Here is a 22,564-nt window from a genome sequence, read left to right on the forward strand (position 1 = left end):
ACAATATCAATGCACGTAAATAAAATATTTTATAATAATTATCAATTTTCAAATAGATTTGCGATGATTTCATGATGAGCAGTTACGGTGTTATTATATTATATTACAAACAAACTCATAGTCAATTAGACTTATTCTTAAGCACTCTTGAAAAATCCTAACATTATATGTAGTTTTACCCTTTACCACTGATTGGGAAAGCAGTTTCTAGGGAGAAGAAACAACAAGAAACTCAATAGTAGAGATCTTTTAAAATTATGTTTTATAGACAGGCGGATATAATACTATACTAGCCCCTTTATAATATTGTTCTTAGCGTGATGATATATACCTAGCTTATAGCCTTCCTCGATAAGTGGGCTATTTAACACCGAAATAATTTTTCGAATCGGATCAGCAGCTCCTGAGATTAGCGCATTCAAACAAACAAACTCTTCAGCTTATATTATATTAGTATAGATTAGCAATAGTATCGCTTTCTATACAAACGAGCAGTTTAATTATAATTCGACAGTGTCGCCGGTTGTTTGTCGAACACTATTCGCATCACGTTCGCAATTAAACTGAAGCTTTTATGAGTGCTTTACTGTGTGTTGTGATTTTCATTTACAAATGTGTTTTATGTTGGAATATGTTTATTCAATGCGTTGAAGATGTTGTGTAAAACATGTGATGATTTGTGTGGTTTGAATAATTGTAATTATAATTTAGAATAATTGGGTAGGTACCTGCAATACAAGTGCGTGCATACATAATTAATATTAAACTGTGAAAAAATTATGAAAAAGCACATAATTGAAATTTATTTTTATTTATTATGAAGTTAAAATATAACGTAGATAGTATAATACTGTCTTATCAACAAAATGTTTATTTTTGTTGTATTAGTCTTATAGTGATAAGTTCACGTAAAAATCATAGCGAAAAGACTTAACTCTATCCAAAAAGCCTACCTTTAATCTCTCTTTTTACTATGATTCAATGAAACCACTTATAATAATAACAAAAAATTTAATTACATATTTAAATCCAAATATAAGACACGTTGAATAGTCAACTAACGACATCGACTCGCGAAATAGAACTCTTATTCCACATAAAACGATATTTCCGACCTTGGTTGCGAAAAATTGAATTTTCTTGTACCGCGTTCCGACCTTTTAGGGAAATAAAGGGACCCAGCCTTGACTCAGGATCGGGACTCGAGTCTTATAAATGCTCACCTTGGGAGCTATGATCTGTGTCGAATGAAATGCTACCAATTTTGGTGTTAAATTCATGCATTGATTTATTATAAATGATTTTAGAAGTGCTTTTTAAGCTTTACTAACTTGGTTTGGACATTCCTCTACGCGGTAGTTACTAACTAAAAGTAGTTAAGTAGTCAAAATAATGGGTACGTCTAATGGAAGGCTTATATCTTGAAAAAAATAATCAGAAACTGCTATTCACAAGCAATGGATGAGAATAGTCCCTATAGATAAATGTGAAAATGTATTAAACATTTGTTGTTATCGGCTACTTTATTCAAATAAGTAAAATAATAAATAAGAATCAACCGACGTACTACTGCCATATTTTTTTCAAATTCTACTCGAATATACCTACCTCCGGTTGCTTTTACCGTAAGTAGGCACCTACTAAAAGCGGTATTGTTTAGATTTTTACTGTGGAGTTTTTTAATCAACAGGCCAAATTGTCAATGTTATTTTAATTTTCAAGATAATCTTAATATTTTTATGCACAAAACCTTTTAAGATCTGCTCAATGCTACAATAATAATCTCCAATTTCGATTGTCTTTAAAGTCTGGATTATTTCTACATTCTCCTTTTACTGGACTAAGTAGCCTTGCAACGTTTTGTTTAATTTAGTTTAATTTTGAATTTTGTTTTGTAAACTTTAATTTGCAAAAAAAAACATTTCTTGACTATTTAAGTTTTTGTAACATTTGTCAGAACTTATTTATTATGATTAAAGGTGTATTAATTACAACTGGCCGATATCTCGATTCTCGAATCATTAAATGATTAGGTATGTTTATAAAATTGTGAGTATGTTCATCAATTCTTCAAATTACCTATATAATATAAAGTTTGATAAACTTTATTCTATATTTATTAATATTTTTATAAGGGGTTTCTTCTTCCTATAAAAGTATCTACCTACCTATACCTAAGCATAACCACTTAACATACAGGAAGCCGCATAACATTTTAACCAATAAAACAAGTTAATAAACAATCAAACATTTAATCTCAATGGTGTACAGCGACAAGCGGCGCATGCTTCACGATCGGCACAATCGGTGCGGCATGTACGATCGGCGCGTGCTTCACGACCGGCACTATCGGCGCCGCGTGGACGATGGCCGCGGGCCTGTGGACCGCGTGGACCACTGGCACCACGGGATGGGCCACTGGATGGGCTACGTGGGCCACTGGGACGAGGGGCGCGATCACGCCCGCGCTGGCTACGGCCACGATGGCTAAGAAGGCTACCTGTAAATGAAAATGATGCTTTTAATCTTGGGAAAAAGATGAAAAATAATAATGATTATTTACATAAAATATACATAATGAATATGATGATATTACTCTGTAAAAACTATGTAGATTAAGTAATAATAGCAAATTCGGAGGTGGTAATACATTAATTTTATTTTATTTTAACGAAATAGGTGCTAATTTATATTTGACATTTTCACTCTATGACAATAAAGCGGAAATCATCACATTCAATGCGGTAGAGCTAATAATTTGTACATAGGTTCTACTTACATTTTCTTAAAATATGCATTGTTTTCTTTTAAGATAATGGAAGTATAAAAGAATACATTCTATCATGATTTACTTTTAGTAATAAATCATTTATAAACTAACTGAAACTAAAAGAAAATAAAGAGTAAGATACTATTGAATCGAATAAAATTTCAATTCATTATCAATTAATTGAGAACACAGTTGAGTTTAAGGCCAATTCCAATTAATAAATTCGTTTGAATGGCGATAAAATCGACATTGTATGCAATTTATTGTCAGTTAATGACCTTAGTATAATGTTGATAGCTCGATTTATCTTCTAACAATAATTCTATTTATATTGTTTTAATGCAATTATTTATCCCTATTTGGACAATTCATTTTACATATTTTATTTCACAATAAAATACAAATAAGGTACGATAAATACGATATTTACTATTATTATGATTAAAACCAAATATTATTTCCCTTTCTTTTGTTTTAAATTAGAAATGGCAGTATATTATTTTTTTAGGCCTATTCTAAATCTTTTGAAGTTTTTGAAAAATAAACAAAGAAGCAAATTTTAACGAATTTTAAAACTAAGACACTTAATCCTTAGCTTTAAACTAAGTTTATCTCTTTAAACGACGGATTAAAATTACCAAGTCTCTTACCAGTTTGAACATTGTGCTAGGATACAATCTGTGTTTGCACTGTGACTAAGGACCTGGGCTAAGACCTTATATATCCGTTGTATCCTATGTACTTGTAATAAATCCTTCCCTTCGTTAAGCAATCCGCAAGTCGAGTGTGCCTTTTATTATATAGGGTGTTCTGTTTTTAATAAAATGCAACAATAATGTTTTGAGTGGTGCTAATTTTTATTGAAGACGAAACTTCTTCGTGAGAAACTAATCTTCCACGAATAATCAATGTAGGAATAACATGTGTGAGGTTTCAGGGATTGAAATGGTTTCAGTTCTTAAAGTAAGAGTAAGTAAGATTTTTAAACAAAATGAGTGATTAATGAGTAATGACTATGGCCTCAAATATGTTTACATGGTTAATTCATGCAAGGGATCAATCCTAGGGAAGGAACAGGAACAGGGGAACAACAACTTTTCCTTCCCTAGGATTGATCCCCTAGGATTAGCCTTAAGTATACCTAGGTTATACCTAGTAACCTGTATCTGAACCCCGATCTATTGTAACATACCTAATATTAATGTATGAATTCAAATAAAGATTCTAATTATCAAATAGGGTAGTTCATGGATTTTCATGTGGAACTCTATTCCTAAGGATGATATGAATGAATTAAAGCGATGTATTTTATTCAATATTTGAGGAACTTCATCAAAAAGGAACCATATTTTAGTGGCAAAGGGACGTTTAACATTATCGTCTCCACAAAAACAACTTTAATTAGGTAAACACCCTGTACACAAAACCTAGAACAAAGATCTGATCACGACACATTTAAGATAAATTAATTGTATTCGATGCCTTCACTAAGGTCAACGTTCTAATTGGATGTCATAATACAGAAGGGTATCAGGAAATCGGAAACATTGCAATTCCTTACAACATATTGGCTCGTTTTGCATAAATACATCCTTATTTCTTTTCTTGGATGAATGATTGTTGTACATGAATATATTAAATTTATGGCAATCGGTGTCTATAATGTGTATTAAAATTGTACTAGCTGTCCGCCCTGGCTTCGTCCGTGGATCATAAAGAGCTTATGCTTAGGGATAATTAATTAGCTCAGGAATAACGTATCCAGCTTTATTTATTAACTACAGATAGTAGAGGAAGAAAATTTGTAGTCTACACAAATACTTTTTTTTTGATAGTTTTTATTAGTGGTCGAACCCAGCACTCATTCTATGCACATAATTAACCACTGAACCTAGCTAATCAAAAACTATTTTGTTCAGGAAGTAGTAATACATTACATATTAAAGCACAGAAAAGGTTTCAACACAGATTTCTTTCCTTCCGATAATACATATAAGGACGTGCAGTCGATTGACCTTTTATGAGATGCACTTAATATTATTATGTTAATTTAACTTCACCTTATTTGGGCCTGTGAAGCGATATTTGTTTTTATTATTTTTATTTTTGGTTTTTAAATGGTCGTTTTATATTCAAATCTATTAAACGATACAAATGAGATAATAATATAATATGACCATATACAGGTAGGTACAGACTTACAATAAGTTTTAAGTTTTCATCATCATCATCATCATCAGCCGATATACGTTGCCACTGCTGGGACACGGGCCTCCTATGATAGGCCATACTTCACCACGCTGGCCAAGTGCGTGTTGGCGGATGACACATATCGTCGAACTTTTTAATTCTTCGACATGTCGGTTTCCTCACGATGTTTTCCTTCACCATCCGAGCAGTGGTGATGTTACAACATGCGCAGATAAATTGAAAAATCAATTTATTTCCTGTGCGCTCGCCTGGTCTCGAACCCCGGACTTATCGATTCGAAGTCCGAGGTCTCACCACTGAGGTTCAAGTTTTGAATATTACAAAAAAAAAAATTTTTGTAATATTCTTATAAGAGTCTATAATATATAGATAAATATAATATTTATTACAATCTACCAACTCCTGCCTAAATATTTTTAATAACACCCATCTTCATCATTAGCCACTAATATTTATACCACATGTCCCAAGACTGAAGTAGGCTTTCGTACGCCAATTTGTTCACCTTCAAAATATTAATTTATTCATCAAACAAACAGTTGGACCGAAACCGATGTTGATTAAACTGATAATGTTTCAAACATTGTGTAATTAGGTTAGGCTCCGAGATTGGAATCTGAAGGAAGTTTTTGTCTCAACGAATTAAGATGTTTTAACGAATTTTAGTACTTATTAGAATTGAGATTAATACAATCTATACTTTAATATCATAAAGCTGAAGAGTTTGTTTGTTTGTTTTTTTGAACCCGCTAATCTCAGGAACTACTGGTCCGATTTGAAAAGTCCTTTCGGTGGTGGGTGAAAGGCTATAGGCTATATTATAATATCATCATGCTAAGACCAACAGGAGCGGAGCATTGCGGGTAAAACCGCGGGGCACAGCTAGTACCTAAATAATATTTAGAACAATACATACGTAATCATCACCTATGACTCTCTATAATTTATAAAATATTTTCATGTCTAAAAATTTGTGATCACACTTTATCTTCAATAAAACGCCTATTTACAGAATAATATTTACAAGTTATAGATGTTATTCTCCCCTCAGCTTTATGCTCCATTTTCCGAGGACTTTACAGAAATAAAATTCTCTGTCAATACAGGACTACTTATATTTTTAATGGAAAAGTATCGATAAATAATCCAATTTTTGATCGTTCAAAACTTGCAGCTTGAACAATAATATCGGTCATTGACCCGATCAATTAGAAAAGCCAATATCTCTAATGGCTGCTTTTAAATTTAATTACCAGCACTGTTCTTGAATGTAAAATTAGTGGGGTGTAATATTTTGTGGAGTCCCTAACCAACTGCTGTTTTAACGACATTATCTTTAATATTATTATAAATCTGTATGTATGTTGCGTATACTCACTATTAGATTAGATTATACTATGTAGACAGAGATTCCGATAACATTGGAAAAATCCTTCATGTTAAAGTATGAAAATATTCCCTTAATGTAGCAGTATTTCGATACAGTAGGTAAACTGGCCAAGAATTTCTGAAGGTAATCGAGGGCTGCAGTTAAAACTTTAAATTAAAAACTTATCCGTAGCTCCGAGGCCTTACAATTGGTTCGTGAGTATTTACTTTAAATTGGTATTTTGCTGTTGGAAGTAATATTTTTAGAGGTTTCTTCTCTGGTCGGATTTCAACATGATTACTTTATGTTTCGATTAGCAGATAGTAGGATGCAGAGATGATTTTATTTAAATCAAGTAACGTTATTTCTAGCAATACAGATCTATCTATCTATTAATTTTTTATTGTGTCTCTATAGTGGTTTTTAGCAGTGATTTCATTGGATCGATATAAAAGGACAGATTCAAATTTTTATTTGTCATATAATGAAGAATTGGAAATAGCTCACTTACATTATATTATTTTCCTATTGTTTAATTGGAATTTGTCTTTGTACCCTTATTTAATGCACCCACATTTGTAATTTCTCTTTTTATCTCTTTTAACTAAATCGAATTCAGGACAGTTAAAAAATCACTTAGCACGAAGTACCTAGTTGTGAGCTTATAGTTCTTAGCTATAATTTCTTATTTCTAGACCAATGTGATAAAAAGTTATGACCATATAAAAACACTTCACATTTTTCATAATATACTGTTTCGTCAAATCCATTAACGTTAAAATCTTTTAAAGGTTATAAGAGAGAAAAAAACAGTATTATTATTTTACTGAAATTTTCAGATATTAGAGCGAGTTTTAAACTTGTTTTTCTATAGAAAATAAAAAAATTTTCATCGATATTCTAGTGGATGGCCTATTTGGATGATAGATAAACATTTTGATACATGTAGTGTGTTTATGTTTAATTTTTTAGTTTTTAATCTACAACATAATTTACAGAATATATTAACTTGATTAAAATTGTATCTATTGATGATAATCATCAGCATCGGAATATAAACGTTCCCATTATAAGGACGCAAACCTCCAGTTTGGCTTTAATTCCTGTTATTAGCCCGTTCGCGTTGGTAAGAGTATCATGCCATCAAACATAGTTCTTGAATGTAAGATTTTTCACGATGTCATTCACTAATAGTAGTAAGTATGCGTATAAGGGTTAAAATGCTTTCATTTCGATTAAAGTCCATAATATTTGATTCACAGTTTACTTCATTTGACCTATAAAATTAATATGGACCAAATCGAACCCACAACCGCTTAATCAGGGTCACTAACCACTGCACTAACCGGTCTTAATATTATTTTTATTCCTTCAAGCAAACATTAAATATATAATGGTATCACATAATTATATTTACCTTCGCTTTCTAAAGGTTATCGATTAGTAGGTCATATGAATTGATATGTAATACCTTAGATCTTATAACGGTGTTTATTTCTCTCGAATCTCGATATCGCTATTAGGTATTTATGTTTTGTAATTCTTAGAGGTCTTATTAATTCCTGAACACAATTGTGTTATGATAATCGTATTAATAATTTGTTGTATTATTCATAATTTGAAAATAATGATCGGATGAATCGATGGTAAATGTTAAAAATATGTTATGACGATTCAAAAGTGCTTCTAGAAGAAGACTTGTTGATTAAATAAATGCTTGAGTTTGAAAGAACTTTTAAAATCGATCTATTATATCCGGAGCTCATTCGCTACAAACAGACAAAATAATTCCTCTCTATATTAGTTCGTATTAATTATCCCTATAGTTAATAAACTAATTAAACAAAGTGCAAGTCCGCAACAACTGAACTGCTTTGCAGCCGGCACGTGCGTTCATTCACATCACCAACAAGTTATAAACTATAAGTTTGATTGGTTTTAGTTATTATATTATCTCACATTGTTGAGCTCATTCATTGAAACGTAGTTTACAAATTCATTAGTGTTATATAAAACTGCTCCACTACAACGATGTTTATATTCACATAATCAAATAAAGCTAAACTTGAAAGAAACAAAAAAACTGATAATCTATAACAGTATTTAGACAGGTAACTTTTTCCAAAAAGGTAAAGAAAATATTTGCTTTTTCGTACACGTTTCGCAACAATTCATTTAACAATTATTATTAAAACATTACAATTCACGTAAATAAAGGTGAGCCTGATAAATTAATATTGTCACTTAATTATTCTATAGGTATTTTATATTCAATACAGATGCTTCTCATTAATATCACGCACAAAATAAAAACACAACAATACCATTGTACAGTTTATTTACCAAAAAGATGATAGTGTGATTTCACTTTAACAACCGGTTGATGGTAACCGATTGGTGCGTGATGCACGATTGGTGCGTGATGAACGATTGGAGCGTGATGTATGATTGGTGCGTGATGTACAATCGGCGCGTGGTGGACGATTGGCGCGTGGTACAGTGGTGCTGTGTGGACCACGTGGTACCCTGGGTCGGGAAGGGCCGCTGCTACTGCAATAACTGCCACAATCTGGAAGGATTGAAAGACGTGAATTTTGATATATATATATGTATATACATATGTATAACGTTTGTATGCTTAACACGCATCTTACCAATAATGATTGTTAATAAATTTAATAAATTATACACTACTTATTATCTAATAATCTGATTCAAGACTTATAAATACAACTAAACATTTCACAAAAAATAAATAAAATAAAAACAAATGATAAAAATTTGCGAAGATAAAAATATGAAGTGATATAGGTATTTATATCTAGAATTATTTGTTTATATCTAAATAGGCAAAATTTTAATAAATGTTTTAAAGAGAAACTACGTAAAAAACTGTTTAGTAGTTCAGATAATATGAATTCAACACTCAACATGCATAAATAATTGGCGGCAAACATAAAGAATTTTCGGTACAACTTAATTTCTTTCAAGAATTCAAGTTATTGAGCGAACTTGTGGTGACAAAACGAAAAGATTAATAATTAAACATAATCAAAGATACTTACGATTAACAAGTGTCGTGCCATCTTGGGATTTACGTCTTGTATGTTTCTCACAGCTTACGGCTACTTTATATATATAAAAGTATATACGCCATAGACTTAAAAAACAATAGACGCGTCACAATCGAACTTCCTTCATTTTGCAATATTGTCTTTGTTATCATGGGTAAAATATTTATTAGCAATGTATCGGATGAATAGTTAATGTTCTTATTGTTTAATTAAATTTTCCATTAGCATTATATCATAGTTTATTGTTTGTAATCACAAGTAAGGTTGATTCGTTTTCAATATAGGCTTACACATTGTAAGTAAACTATGTGAGGTTGTGACGTGATATAGCAACATGAAAAGAAGGAAGTTATTGTATACAAATGAGAGAATATAAATACTTTTTTTTCATTTTTTAGCTTATCAAAGCCTTTATAAGTAAACTAGGCACATAGATTTATCTAACTAGTTTTATGTACGCAAAGGGTTTAATAATTAACAATTTACATGTGTATATTGAATTTTGGTCGTATGTAAAAAACTACGGTATATAAATTTATGGTTGAATTACATTATTAGTGCTCCTATAAGTTATTTTATTACGCAGAGTTGCAATTTAAGCCGAAAGCCAAATAAATAATAGTAATAAGAATGAGGAAATACTTGACACACGTGTAAATATCCCTGTGGATTACAGCCACCTGTAAACTATGTAACTGTCATATTACATTATAGTCCTTTCCACCTAAGATGATTTCTGTGACACATCGATTTTTGACACGTGTAGAGATGTCTATACCTACTGAAATCGTATCAATTGTTTCCGATAATCGATAATATTTTATATGGAAATGAAATCGATTTGAATAAAGTACCAAAATTAGTTTTTTCGGCATTTCGCCAACAATTAACTAAGGAAACTTAGCAAACAACAGCAAAAAAAAGTCAACAATAACAATTAGTAACAATAACAGAATACCACGTAAAGTATCAATATAAAAATGCAACTTATATAGAAGGCTGAGGCACTCGTACAGACGATTGACTCGATTGACAAACGATCACAAGATGGGCGCCGATTTTATGTTTTCCAACTCTATGATTTTTCAACGATCCATTTCATGTACACGAATTGCGTAGGTATTATATTTTTGTGTTATTTTATTTTATTTTTCATTATATTAAACTACACAATACTGTTTTTGATTTATAAGCTTAAGATGTTTCATTTTTATATTTTTGGTAATAATGCCGCCATAAAATAAAAATATTATGCACTAAAATTATTTTTGCGTTTTAAACATAAAATACGTAATTCGGAACACGACGAAGTGTCACAGGAATCATCCTACGTGAAAAGGACTATAATTACTATATGAGCCATCTGTTTTAGGTACAAGGGGGAGAGAAAAATATGTTCTTTTTATTGCACTTTCATTCATTTTGAACACAAATTATAATTCAAATAAAAATCACTAGTAAAGAATGTTGAATGCCATCAACTTATTCCTTCTTTTTGTATTTTTTGGCAAAATCATTGAAAATAAATAAAAAATATATCTTTATAGTTATATTAAAACTATTCTATAGAATACATGTACCCTTATGACATTCTACATATAGACATCCAAAGGTCGACTATAGCTACAATGCGGTCAGGAGCAAATGTTTTTTCTCTTATCTGCCTTCTTATATAATAGTGGAGTAAAAACAATATACCTTGTTAGTTTTAAAATCTTTATTGATAGCATAGGTTCAACTGGGTATTAAAAACAAGTAGATTTAAGCTGTTTTCCTGAGTTAATAACTTTATATCGGTTATCACGTCATGTTTTTTTAGAAATAATTGTTTGTTTGTTTGAATATTTGATACTCGCATTCACGCGGTGGCTGGAAGTTTAAATTAGTCACATAGAGTCATAGAATACTTCTCTGAAAATCTGGAAAAGTTATAATTTCGAGACACTAGAGTCGTTTAACGTGTATTCCTTAAAATGCGTAGTAAAAATAAATATTATTAGAATATTATGATGTTATTTTACGTAAGTACGTTTAGATTGAAGGTAATTTTTACAATTCTTCACATTATTTTCATAAACAATGCTTTAGCGCTAAGGAAAAACACTATGGGAAAGAAAATTTGCATATGTGACAATAGTTGTTCAATAAAACGTATTTGTGAATTGTGAGGTCTGCCTATAAATTAAGTATGGGCATTTTCTTAAGAATATAATATGTTTTTCTACTGAATATATTTTGGATTTTTAAAACAATATATTATTGATTTGACTTTTTCATATGAATTATTGTGCTTTATTGCAATGTATAGAATAGGTATGTATATGTGATTTCCATTGAAATATTACATAATGCTAAGATATATTATGTGTCGATTATCTATTTTAATAATACTGGACATATTCTTCTTTATGGGCTATTAGTCAAAGCTAAGGCTGTATGTTATAATTTATTACCTAAGGGTCTGACCGAGTATCGGCCTAGATCTTATAGTTAATTAAATTCTAAGGCCAAAGGGTCGTTGTCTATTAGTATTATGTTCTGTGTATTAGGGATAAAAGTTTAAATGTAAAGTATATAGGGTGTCTATAAATAGGTTTGTTCTAGGTGTTCAGGATTTATCAATAATGGAGTATGATTAGTATCCTAGGATTAAGACGTGTTTTATAGTCTTGTTGGCGCATGAGCCAGGTAATATTATTGTTTAGCATAATATTTTAAATGTAAAATATTTATGCTAGACAATTTTATTGTGATTATGACTCACGATTGTCTATCTACTAGCCCACTAAGTATTAGGTACTTAGAATACGTTTTATATTAAAGAAACAATTACTTTTTGCTTCGCAGTTAATTTGCATAATAATAGGTATGATTAATTTTCACAACCTTTTGAAGTTGAGGAATCTAATGCAAATAGCTATAATATACCTAAAACATGGACAAATGAAAACATTATTACTATGTGACTACCAGTTACACTTTTATTGTTTACAGTTAACTAAGACTATAAATAAACTCACTGAAATATTAACAAAATGTTAAATTTAATCAACAAAATAAACAAAGCTAGTAATCACACAATTCTCCAACAATTTAAACAAGCGTCACAAATGGATTTATAAGCCTTTCCAAAATTTGTAATATTAATATTGAGGAAAACAAACCATCTAAGAGACACGACCTCGATCGCCTATAAATATGTTTAAGCCCTTTGATTTTAGGTGTTTTAGTCGCGAGCGTGTTAACCGCTAGAACTTTTTATTTGACAATTTTCTCACTATTTTTAACTATTCAAACAATTTTTGGATTAACGAATAAAATTATTCTGCTCTTACGAAACGATACGAAAAGTAAACACTGAGTGTCGTTGATTGTTTTGGTTATTTTATTGTCATTTTTGAGAAATTTAATTTACAACAGGGTTTTAATATGGATTTACGTTTATAGCCGTATCAAAAAATGTATTTTTTAACTAGGTACATGTTTCGAATTAGTATTTATTTTGTGATATCTAATATGAGAGCAAACTAAGCTAATAAAATGCATGCTTGTTTATTACAATAAATAAATTAAATAAATTTTGATTCAATTATAGTTTTTCGCAAAAAAATTACAAATTTCTTGTTTGGCACAAAAATTCAGTAGAAGAAATTATGTTTTATTAACGATTTATTTTTTCTATTCTTGTAATTAAATTTATTTAAGCACTTAAAACAACAGTAACGTAATTATATTATAAGTTTTCTTGTGCATACCTGTAATTGGTGTATACATCATAATAATATTCGATAGTTGTTTAGTTTTAATTGTGATAATTTTCATGTGTACTCTGTTGGTATGTCTAAATTAAATAAATAAATAAATAAATAAATAAATACAATAAAATGGTCTCATTTTTACTTGTCAAGATGTAATACTCCTTTTACACGACATTCAAATAGCAAAAAGATAGTTCAAATAGTGAATTCTTGTTCTATCAGTCTCGTGTACAATCAGCCTATTTCATAAAGTTATTACCTAAATAGGACAAGAATTTGATTCCTCCAGAGAATGGTTCTAATAAGTCGCTAGTTTGTACCGATAACCTACATGTCTATCTAGGTCAACTTCCATTGAAGGTAATGATAAAAATATAATGGTTATTGATATTTAAGGGGTTTGAAACTTTTTGTATGGACGCTGGCATATCGACCCGCCGCCATTTTGATTTTTTTTCAAAATCGCGGCGCACGATTAAAGTAGTATGTATGGATAGAGGACACATAGACGAACAAAAAATGTCTCATAACATAGTACCCTAAAGCGTCACATTACCGAGATATTTGGAGGTAAATATTCACTTATGAGTACGACAAACACTAAAAATAGACATAATACGTGTCTATATGCATAATATTATCTCCAAATAATCACTCCCAGGTAGATTATTATTATTACAGGAAGAAAATAGGTATTCATTACATTACTTACATTTTTATGTAATGTATGTATGTTTTTATGTAATGAGTCTACCTACTTTCTTCCAATAAGCCGTTATTTACCTCCAAATATCTCGGTAATGTGACGCTTTAGGGTACTATGTTATAAGACATTTTTTGTTTGTCTATGTATCCTCTATCCATACATATCACTTTAATCGTGCGCCGCGATTATGAAAAAAAATCAAAATGGCGGCGGGTTTGATATGCCAGAAAGTTTCAATGCCCTTTGTATTGTGTTTTATTGTCATTATGGGAATAGGCGAATTTTTCGGTGCAAATATTACTGTTTCATTTCTATTTCGTAGATTAAAATAATAATGTGATTTTGAAACACTATCAACCAAAATAACACTGAAAATAGAACTAACGTGGTAACTATTAACTTATTAAGTAATCTATGGTAGGTATAGGTTATTCTTATATGTAATTTTTTAATAGAGAATACTTTTATGATAATATAAAATAAATAAATTTTTTAATTGTAAGACGTATAAATATATTTTCTTATCAGCACACGTAATAATTTGGTAACTTTCGTAATACGGACACTTGTTAGTATTTATATGGAAACTCGTTGCAGCAGTTTTTATTTGTATTTATCATGACGGATCGAAAAGTTAAAGGATTATTCAGAAGAATCCAGTAACGATGAATCTTTACGCTATTAAATTAAACAATCGTATGTTGTTTTAAGAAAAAAATCAAGTTGAATCTATTAATTAATTATTTTACACACTTACATTCCTAATCTTGCCCTGCCTAAAGTTTTTATTTATCTATTTATAGTAGATACTTAAAAAAATGAAACGGAAAGGCAATATTTCGGTTAAAATAATCATCATAATTATAATAGGAAGTTAAAGTAGGAAGCTAGCTAACAATAAGGAATTCATAGCGATAATTATTATTTACTCCGTATAATCTATTGTACATTATAATCAAATTTATAGACATATTAACATACTTTACATAATATGGAAATACTGGCCGTGCTGTTATACAATAATACATACATACTACATACATGTACATACATACTAAAAGTTGATTATAGAAGACAGCGTATTGTGTCCTTTTTTTGCTCAATGTGCGTTTTCGGTCTTTGTGGAAAAGATATACATTACTTATACATCTACAATTATTTACACTCTTATGTAGATACCAAATAAAGTGCATTTACCCATAATTACAGTTAATACAATATCCCTTGTAACTAGTTTTTCTACTTGAAAAGCAACGGCGAAGAAAAAAAATGTGTATGAAGTGGATGAAACAGCGTACTTAGAGAAGACACATCAAGCGGAGCATGTATGATTGGCGCATGGTAAATGATTGGAGAATGATGTATGATTGGTGCATGATGTATGATTGGCACGTGATTTATGATTGGTGCGTGCAATCGTAGAATTGGTGGATGCGATACCGATACCGTCACCGGTTTTGCATTTACCGCCAAAAAGGATAGGAAGATCTGAAAAAAATATAAATAAATGCAATGAGGTTTTATATGAAAATTTAATAAAATATCTTTAGTACAAGAATTAATATTTACTTAAGTAATTAAAATCAGTCTTGTTAAATACAAATCTTATCATAATAAAAAGCCATATAGGTATGAACATTTCATCATTCGAATCTACTTGTATTCTTTTGAAATGGGATTTGGTAAAGGAAATAAATAAAGAAAAGGATTTCTTAGGTATTTTATCACAAACATTTAGGTACTTAAGTAGGTATACAGAATAATTTACATTGTAGATTAAAAAGAATCTTGATACTCATGAATAAGAATACCTAATTCATACGAATCATACCTAATTCATTCTATGTTTTATGTATGAGATAAAGCTTAACACTTTTATTTTGCGAATAAATTATTTAAAATTTATAAAACTTACCAAGAATATAGTTTTCGAAGCCATTTCACACCGAGATTCAACTTTGACTAACCAATTGGTAACTTGACAATTTATATATACGACGAATATGTTGGATTTCCCTGCGCCTCTCAAATCCGCTTTAGGAAAGATATTTCTCGCCCATCGGCACGAATTTCTAACGTTACGAAGAAAAATTCTTTGTATGTATGTTATATTATACTTGTGCAATAGTTCCTGGGAATATTATGTTTTAAATTATGTGTGATGCAAATACTACTATGGTATATATACTTAATAATGAAATACTGATTATAAATTTTAAAGTTAGATTACAGTAATTCTATTATGCGTTTGCTTATAGGATGTATGAAAATAAGTATTAACTATAAATAAATGAATAAAATAATTTATAAACCGTGATGTATGGATTCGAAAGTATTTTTTGTCGTCTTGTACACCGCAACAGACCAGCCAATACAAAACAAAGATTGAAAATAATTTATGGGACAAAACACAATGATATGAACGCGTAAATTTCAAAGTTATTAAATATGAGAACTTGCATATACATAATATTACAAAGTGAAGGACGATCGGGAAATAATCTGAATAAATTGATTTAGATGAACATTACACTGAATTTAACTATACTAGAAACGGATTTAAAATTGATATCACGGAAATTATGTAAAAGTATGAAAATAGCAACAATAATTAACAAATTCATAGATTCTTAAAAAAGTTTTTACAGCTTTTGAAGTTTCTGTTCTACAGCTTTTGCCATTGATATTAGATGTAAATAAAACAACAAAATCAAAAATAAAATATTTATTAAACGCTACAAAATAAATTAGTGGATAGCAACAACTGGCAGAGCTTTGAGTGGGGAGTGGTGGACCAACGAGCTGCTGTGAGACACAGCTACGGGGGCGGTCTTAACGACCACTGGGGTAACTACTGGAGCGTGAACTACTGGAGCGTGAACTACTGGCGCGTGAACTACTGGCGCGTGAACTACTGGAACAACTGGCACGGACTTGACGATAGGTACGGACGCGACCACGGGTGTGTGGACAGCGTGGACCACTGGAGAGCCGTGGTTAACCAGCTGGCTGCTCTTGGTGATGGTGGTCTTGGAGGCCAGGGGGACTGTGTGGACCACAGGCGAGTGGACGGCCACCACGGGAGTTTGGTGAAGGAGCACGCCAGGGGCGGCGGCGGCGCAGGCCAGGAAAGCGGCGAATACCAACTGCAAGGAAGAATATTGTGTTATTAATAATAATTAAAAGGAAGAATTTACATGAACAACTTAATTCTACACTAATTATATACGAGGAAATATTTTATTGTTCGATATCTTTTGAAACTATGTAACCATTGTTCACCAACCTCTGAAGTTTGATAAGTTCATACATTATAACCTGTATTATATATACCAATTAAAAATATTTCGGTGTTAGATAACCCATTTATCGAGGAAGGCTATAGGCACGCTAAGAACAACAGGAGCGGAGCAATGCGGCTAAAACCGCAGGGCACAGCTAGTAAATAATAAAAGGCGACAGAACAAACATAATAAAATATAAGTAACTAAAGTTTTAGCTAAATTAGTGCCATTTTCACGTCAGTTAACGAATCCTTCATAAAACCAAAGCACGGTATAAGACAATTTAATATTAGAGGAATATCCAACGGAACATTTATTTAAAATTCGAATTCAACCCCTAACGATCACTTAAAACTTAGTTGACACTTAATTATGTTGGAGCCTTAAGACCATCGTTTATTTCATTTACATTTTTAATCAAGCACAATAAAATTAACGCGAGCTTTAACAAATAAGAAAATATTTATATTTAAACCGCGGTTTTTATGATTTAACCCGATGACTTTTTAATGATTTTACTTATTTTATAGTTTTCATAACTATTGACTATTACAACATGAATGATACGATCAATGCACTAAATGCATTCTTAAAGTAATTATTTTTCAGTACCGCAAACTAAGCATAATATTTTATAAGGATGCACTATATTCGCGAAATCTATACACTATTTTTCAATAGCATAATCTTTATCGAGACTGGTCTACCAAAACTGCACTGTTTAAATTCACACAATACTTTACACCAAAAGCAACGCAAACCACGCCACCTCTATTGTTCTAGCTTTCAAGACGCTTTTAATCGCGATTAAAATAAAAAAAAGCACTCACAAGTTTCTGCATGATTAGTTTTTTGGTACACAGATAATACTAGTGTTACTGTGAGTGTAGTGTTACTGTGAGGAGCTTGCCGAAATATCTAACTATTGAGTCTCAGAAGCTCGCTTATATACCAACTGCCGAAAGTTGAATATTGCGTATGTACATGATCATATCTCACGGTCATAAGCTTACCTTTATTTTGGACTTATGATTGTATCGAAAATGGTAACGTTTTGCAAGTTTAAAATTAAAGATTATATGCGCTTGGTATAGTGTTCTAATTGGATTATTGTTATAATCTTTGTGATCTTCATACCTATTGGATAGAAACAATTAGTTTTTTGAATACGAATATTACGTCTTCTACGTTCAATTTCTTCATTACTTTAGTATTAAACACTTTGAAAAATATACATATATCAAACACGCTTGACGATCATAGTCAATAGTTAACAAATGAGTTATCTCAGAGTTACACCGAGAAGGAGACAAACAGATAAGTCTATAGCTACACTAATATAAAATTAATATTCTCAGATGATAGATATATGTATAGGCTAAATTTTAAATATTTTTTCCAGTTCAATCTCATTAGTAAAAATGAAAGTGCAAATAAAGTGGTCCGTCGTTCGTTTGGATCACTCGGTTATTTTGACAATGATTAGGCACCCTTAACGAGTATAATTTACGGAAACCCACATTATCATCATTCATCCCTCTGGAACAATATTATCTTAATTCATTGTTTATTTCTATTAGCTTTATTATACACAAAAAAACTACAAAAAATATGTACAAAGTTAACACGCATTGAAAACATCAATAATGTAAAAGCTTCACCTATTGCATCTACAACAATCTATCAAATTCTACAAATATTGTAAAGCTCTTTTAACAACAAACCTTTTGAAATGTTTCTAATCAGTTATTTATGATTTTTATTTTATGTACCTATTCCTTAGTATCTAGTCTCTAATTCTTAAATTGTTAACTACTTTTTAACTTAACGGATTTACACGCAAGTTGATTACAAGAAGATAACTTAAGCTTTGAGATAATCCTTATTTAGCAGACAATAAACAAGACATTTTATTACAAAACAACAGAATCGTAATTTTACGCTCATAAAAGCCGAATTAAACACAAATAAGGCTAGTTTTAATCTTAACGGCTTAAGAAATGTTTTTTATGTAATTTTCTTAATTAAAATGGTATTTATGATACCAATATGTACTTAGTATTAATAAATTTAGTTTGATAATTCAATTAATTTCCAATATAACAAGGATATTATCGTAATTTTAAATTGTACTATTTGCAGAACATTGTTGTTTGATTATTATGTCATGTCCAAATATAACATAGTAAAAAAGTAAATAGTGAATATTTAAATTATGTATTACTAGTGGTCCGCCCCGGCTTCACCCGTGGTACATATTTCGCAATAAAAGGTAGCCTATGTCCTTTCTCGGGTATCAAAATATCTCCATACCAAATTTCATGCAAATTGGTTCAGTAGTTTAGGCGTGATTGAGTAACAGACAGACAGACAGAGTTACTTTCGCATCTATACATATAATAAATCTGTAGAAGGGTCAATTCTGTACATTGAAAATATTGAAAAAATAAATAGCAGGGGGTGTTACTGGATCGATACCAAACCCAAATATGTGATTAAAAAAATTTTTGTCTGTCTGTCTGTCTGTATGTGAAGGCATCACGTGAAAACTAGCGGTTTGATTTCGATGAAACTTGGTATAATTATACCTTATTATCCTGGGCGTAAAATAGGATACTTTTTATCCTGGAAAAATACGTAGAAAAAAAAATAATCTTAATTTTTCAGTTTTATCCATAGACGTTGTTCCGTAGAACCGCGAACACACGTTGCGTATTATTATAGGCCTAGCCGTATTTGGGAATTGGGTCCAATAGATATTTATAAGATGTTATTGTCAGAGGTACTCAAAATGGATAAATAAACCATCCACGCGAAGACCGACATCCGCGCGGACGGAGTCGCGGGCGGAAGCTAGTCTGTAATAAATTGTGAGGTTATAACCTCACAATTGATTACAGATCATCTTCTGTATAGGCGATATTAATGTAGTATGTTCTTTTTGTAATGCTTTAAAGTGTAGTAAGGAGTCGGCTTTCGTTTGAAGATACACCGGAAGCTTTGAAATCACTACTTTTAGAATTTAGAGGAACATACTGTGCAATGTAAACTGTTATTAGACAATATTCGCTCTTATAGTAGTGCGTTTCAAATGATCCTTTGGTGCTCAATAATTATCAGAAGGTCCGTTCATGCTTACTTTTAAGATACAAGGTCAAGTTTACCATTTGATATATCCCTTTTGCCTGAAGGCCAACCTAAGTTTGTTTAAATATATTTTGTATTCGACTACAACGAATAGTGGAATACAAGAAATCAATATTTCTCAAATTTAAAACTGAACTCATTTCACAAGTTTAGAACAGGTTAATTCGTATGTATGCAGTTTTAAATCGACGTTAGAAGCTTTTCCACAAGATGGTGATATCGGCACTCAGGAACTCCCTGGACGTGTTCTAACGCCCAGGCCACAGTATTACAATTTTTCCTACAGTAGGGCGACGAATATATTTTCGCATAGCAACGGAGGGGAACTCGCGGGGGGTCAAGTGACGCGGGCCACGTACCACAAAACATGCTTAGTTTGTGGTACCGAGCGCGAAAGATAGTCATCGTGTTTTTAGTAAAGTTACTATGTAAACTAACGTAATTTAATACTTAGGTACATATTCTATAATGGTGTGCTCAAACTGTTAATCTACATTTAATTTAGATTATTATTTGATGCTAAGTAATGTAGAATTTAAATCACATTCATTCATGTTTTCTTCAGATTTTAAGATTTTCTTATCAGAGTGTTCAATTTTAATGTAGTTAAATTTTATAAGAGACATTATTTAAGAACATTTTAAAATAAAGTGTCACTTATTTTTTTTAAACGACGAATGACGAAAAACCACCTAATCGCGGACGAAGTCGCGGGCAACAGCTAGTTTATAATATTAGTATGGATTAGCGACTCGCCTCGGATTTAATATTATTTAATAATTAAATATTGTAGTTATGTTAAAAAGTAAGCTCCATTCTGCTCATCAATTTTTGTCAAATTAAATCATTTTGCGCATCAGCCGTTGCTTATTTCGTTGAAACTACTAGTGGTTCTAGCCGACTTCGTTCGTGGTACATATCAGGCATATTACGTATATCACTATTGTATATGTATATCCAACGGAGAAATAGTTTATGAAATCGGTTTACTAGTTCCTGAGAATAGCGCGTTCAAACAAAGAACAGGTACATATACATAATTTTCTATACATTTTATACTCTACGTACATAATTTTAATATTATTTGCATAATATCTATTTAAAACGTTTTTATATTATGTTCTAATATTTGATCTCCTATTCATTTAAATTATAATCTAAAAGGAACAAAGAAAGTCCTCCATAACATAAAACAAAAATAAAGGCCTTATAAGTACATACTATTAATATAACAAACATACGTAACTTTCTACAGAGTACTGGTCCAAAACAAGTTATAACTTACGTAACTTAACTTGACTGATTGAACTTGGCATCAACCTACTTACATGTATTTATTCTATATTCACAATAAATCGCAAACTTGTCTTAATTGACAGCAATTTAAGAAACACGTTTTTGGTATATACAAAAAATAATAACGAGGAAAGCTCTATGTTAAAATAATTTGCTGAAACTAACAAAAACTCGAAGGCGAAATCACTTCATGTTAAAATATGAAACCTATAACCGCCACGCAAGCTTTCAGATGAAAAATGTATTAATTTATGAAAATAAAATTGTAGGACGTAGGTATAATAATAATAACATTTGTATGATCAGGAAATCTATGTCATGATTGTGTATACTGGCGTTTATTTTGCTCCAGATATCATATCCAAATGATAATTTAATTATTCAGTAACACGCCTTTCTCTATAAATCAAAGCTGAAAAGCTAATTTCCATAATTGTAGGGTCGTTCATAATTTATCTGAAGTCATCGACCCAATGCTATAAATCATTCATTATTGTCTTTTTGTGCAAAACCGTCCCCGATGGGCCATGGGGCACTTTACAGCTGTTATCCTGATTATTTTATTTGGGGACCATTTAGCATAGGCATTAGGCACATGTCCCGTAAGGGTTAATTTGTCGGGCTGTAAACATAAAACTCGCCTCGTATAGTAGGCGCGTTGAGAGTAAAATTTAAAGGTCAATGCCGTCACGTCATGGAGTAAGGCGACGATTTTCGTATCTTTGAATCTTACCAAAGAAGTTTCACTTCTGACACGTTTGCTCGGTGCACACGCTCTCTTTTTATTTCTTATTATAAAGCATTTGAATGCTGTAAAACGAAATAGCAAATAAAAAAATAGTCTATGATGCGAGAGTTCAGGATTGTACCATTCGAACATAGCTTTTTATTTTTGGTATTATTTATTTTCTTTCTATACCATTTCCTTTTCGCAAATAATTTAAACTCT

At 31.0% G+C, this 22,564-nt stretch overlaps 3 protein-coding genes and 1 long non-coding RNA gene across 4 annotated transcripts in view; 1 reads left to right on the plus strand and 3 right to left on the minus strand.

The window, feature by feature from the left end:
• LOC123694864 (neuropeptide SIFamide receptor-like) overlaps window positions 1–22,564 on the plus strand; it is an 88,456-nt gene that overhangs the window by 51,867 nt on the left and 14,025 nt on the right. The window lies entirely within an intron of this gene.
• Window positions 2,233–3,513, minus strand: LOC123694867 (A-kinase anchor protein 14-like). Its single transcript, XM_045640465.1, has 2 exons — window positions 3,421–3,513; window positions 2,233–2,500 (listed from the first exon to the last, which is right to left on the minus strand). The coding sequence occupies exons 1-2, from the start codon at window positions 3,430–3,432 to the stop codon at window positions 2,258–2,260; spliced, it is 255 nt and encodes an 84-aa protein (XP_045496421.1). The 5' UTR covers window positions 3,433–3,513; the 3' UTR covers window positions 2,233–2,257.
• Window positions 15,129–15,917, minus strand: LOC123694868. Its single transcript, XR_006751871.1, has 2 exons — window positions 15,804–15,917; window positions 15,129–15,376 (listed from the first exon to the last, which is right to left on the minus strand). It is a non-coding gene; the product is annotated as an uncharacterized LOC123694868 (long non-coding RNA).
• Window positions 16,599–18,058, minus strand: LOC123694866 (pupal cuticle protein G1A-like). Its single transcript, XM_045640464.1, has 2 exons — window positions 18,003–18,058; window positions 16,599–17,034 (listed from the first exon to the last, which is right to left on the minus strand). The coding sequence occupies exons 1-2, from the start codon at window positions 18,012–18,014 to the stop codon at window positions 16,636–16,638; spliced, it is 411 nt and encodes a 136-aa protein (XP_045496420.1). The 5' UTR covers window positions 18,015–18,058; the 3' UTR covers window positions 16,599–16,635.

This window comes from Colias croceus, chromosome 10, assembly GCF_905220415.1.
Source record: "Colias croceus chromosome 10, ilColCroc2.1".
NCBI classification, from domain to species: Eukaryota; Metazoa; Arthropoda; class Insecta; order Lepidoptera; family Pieridae; genus Colias; species Colias croceus.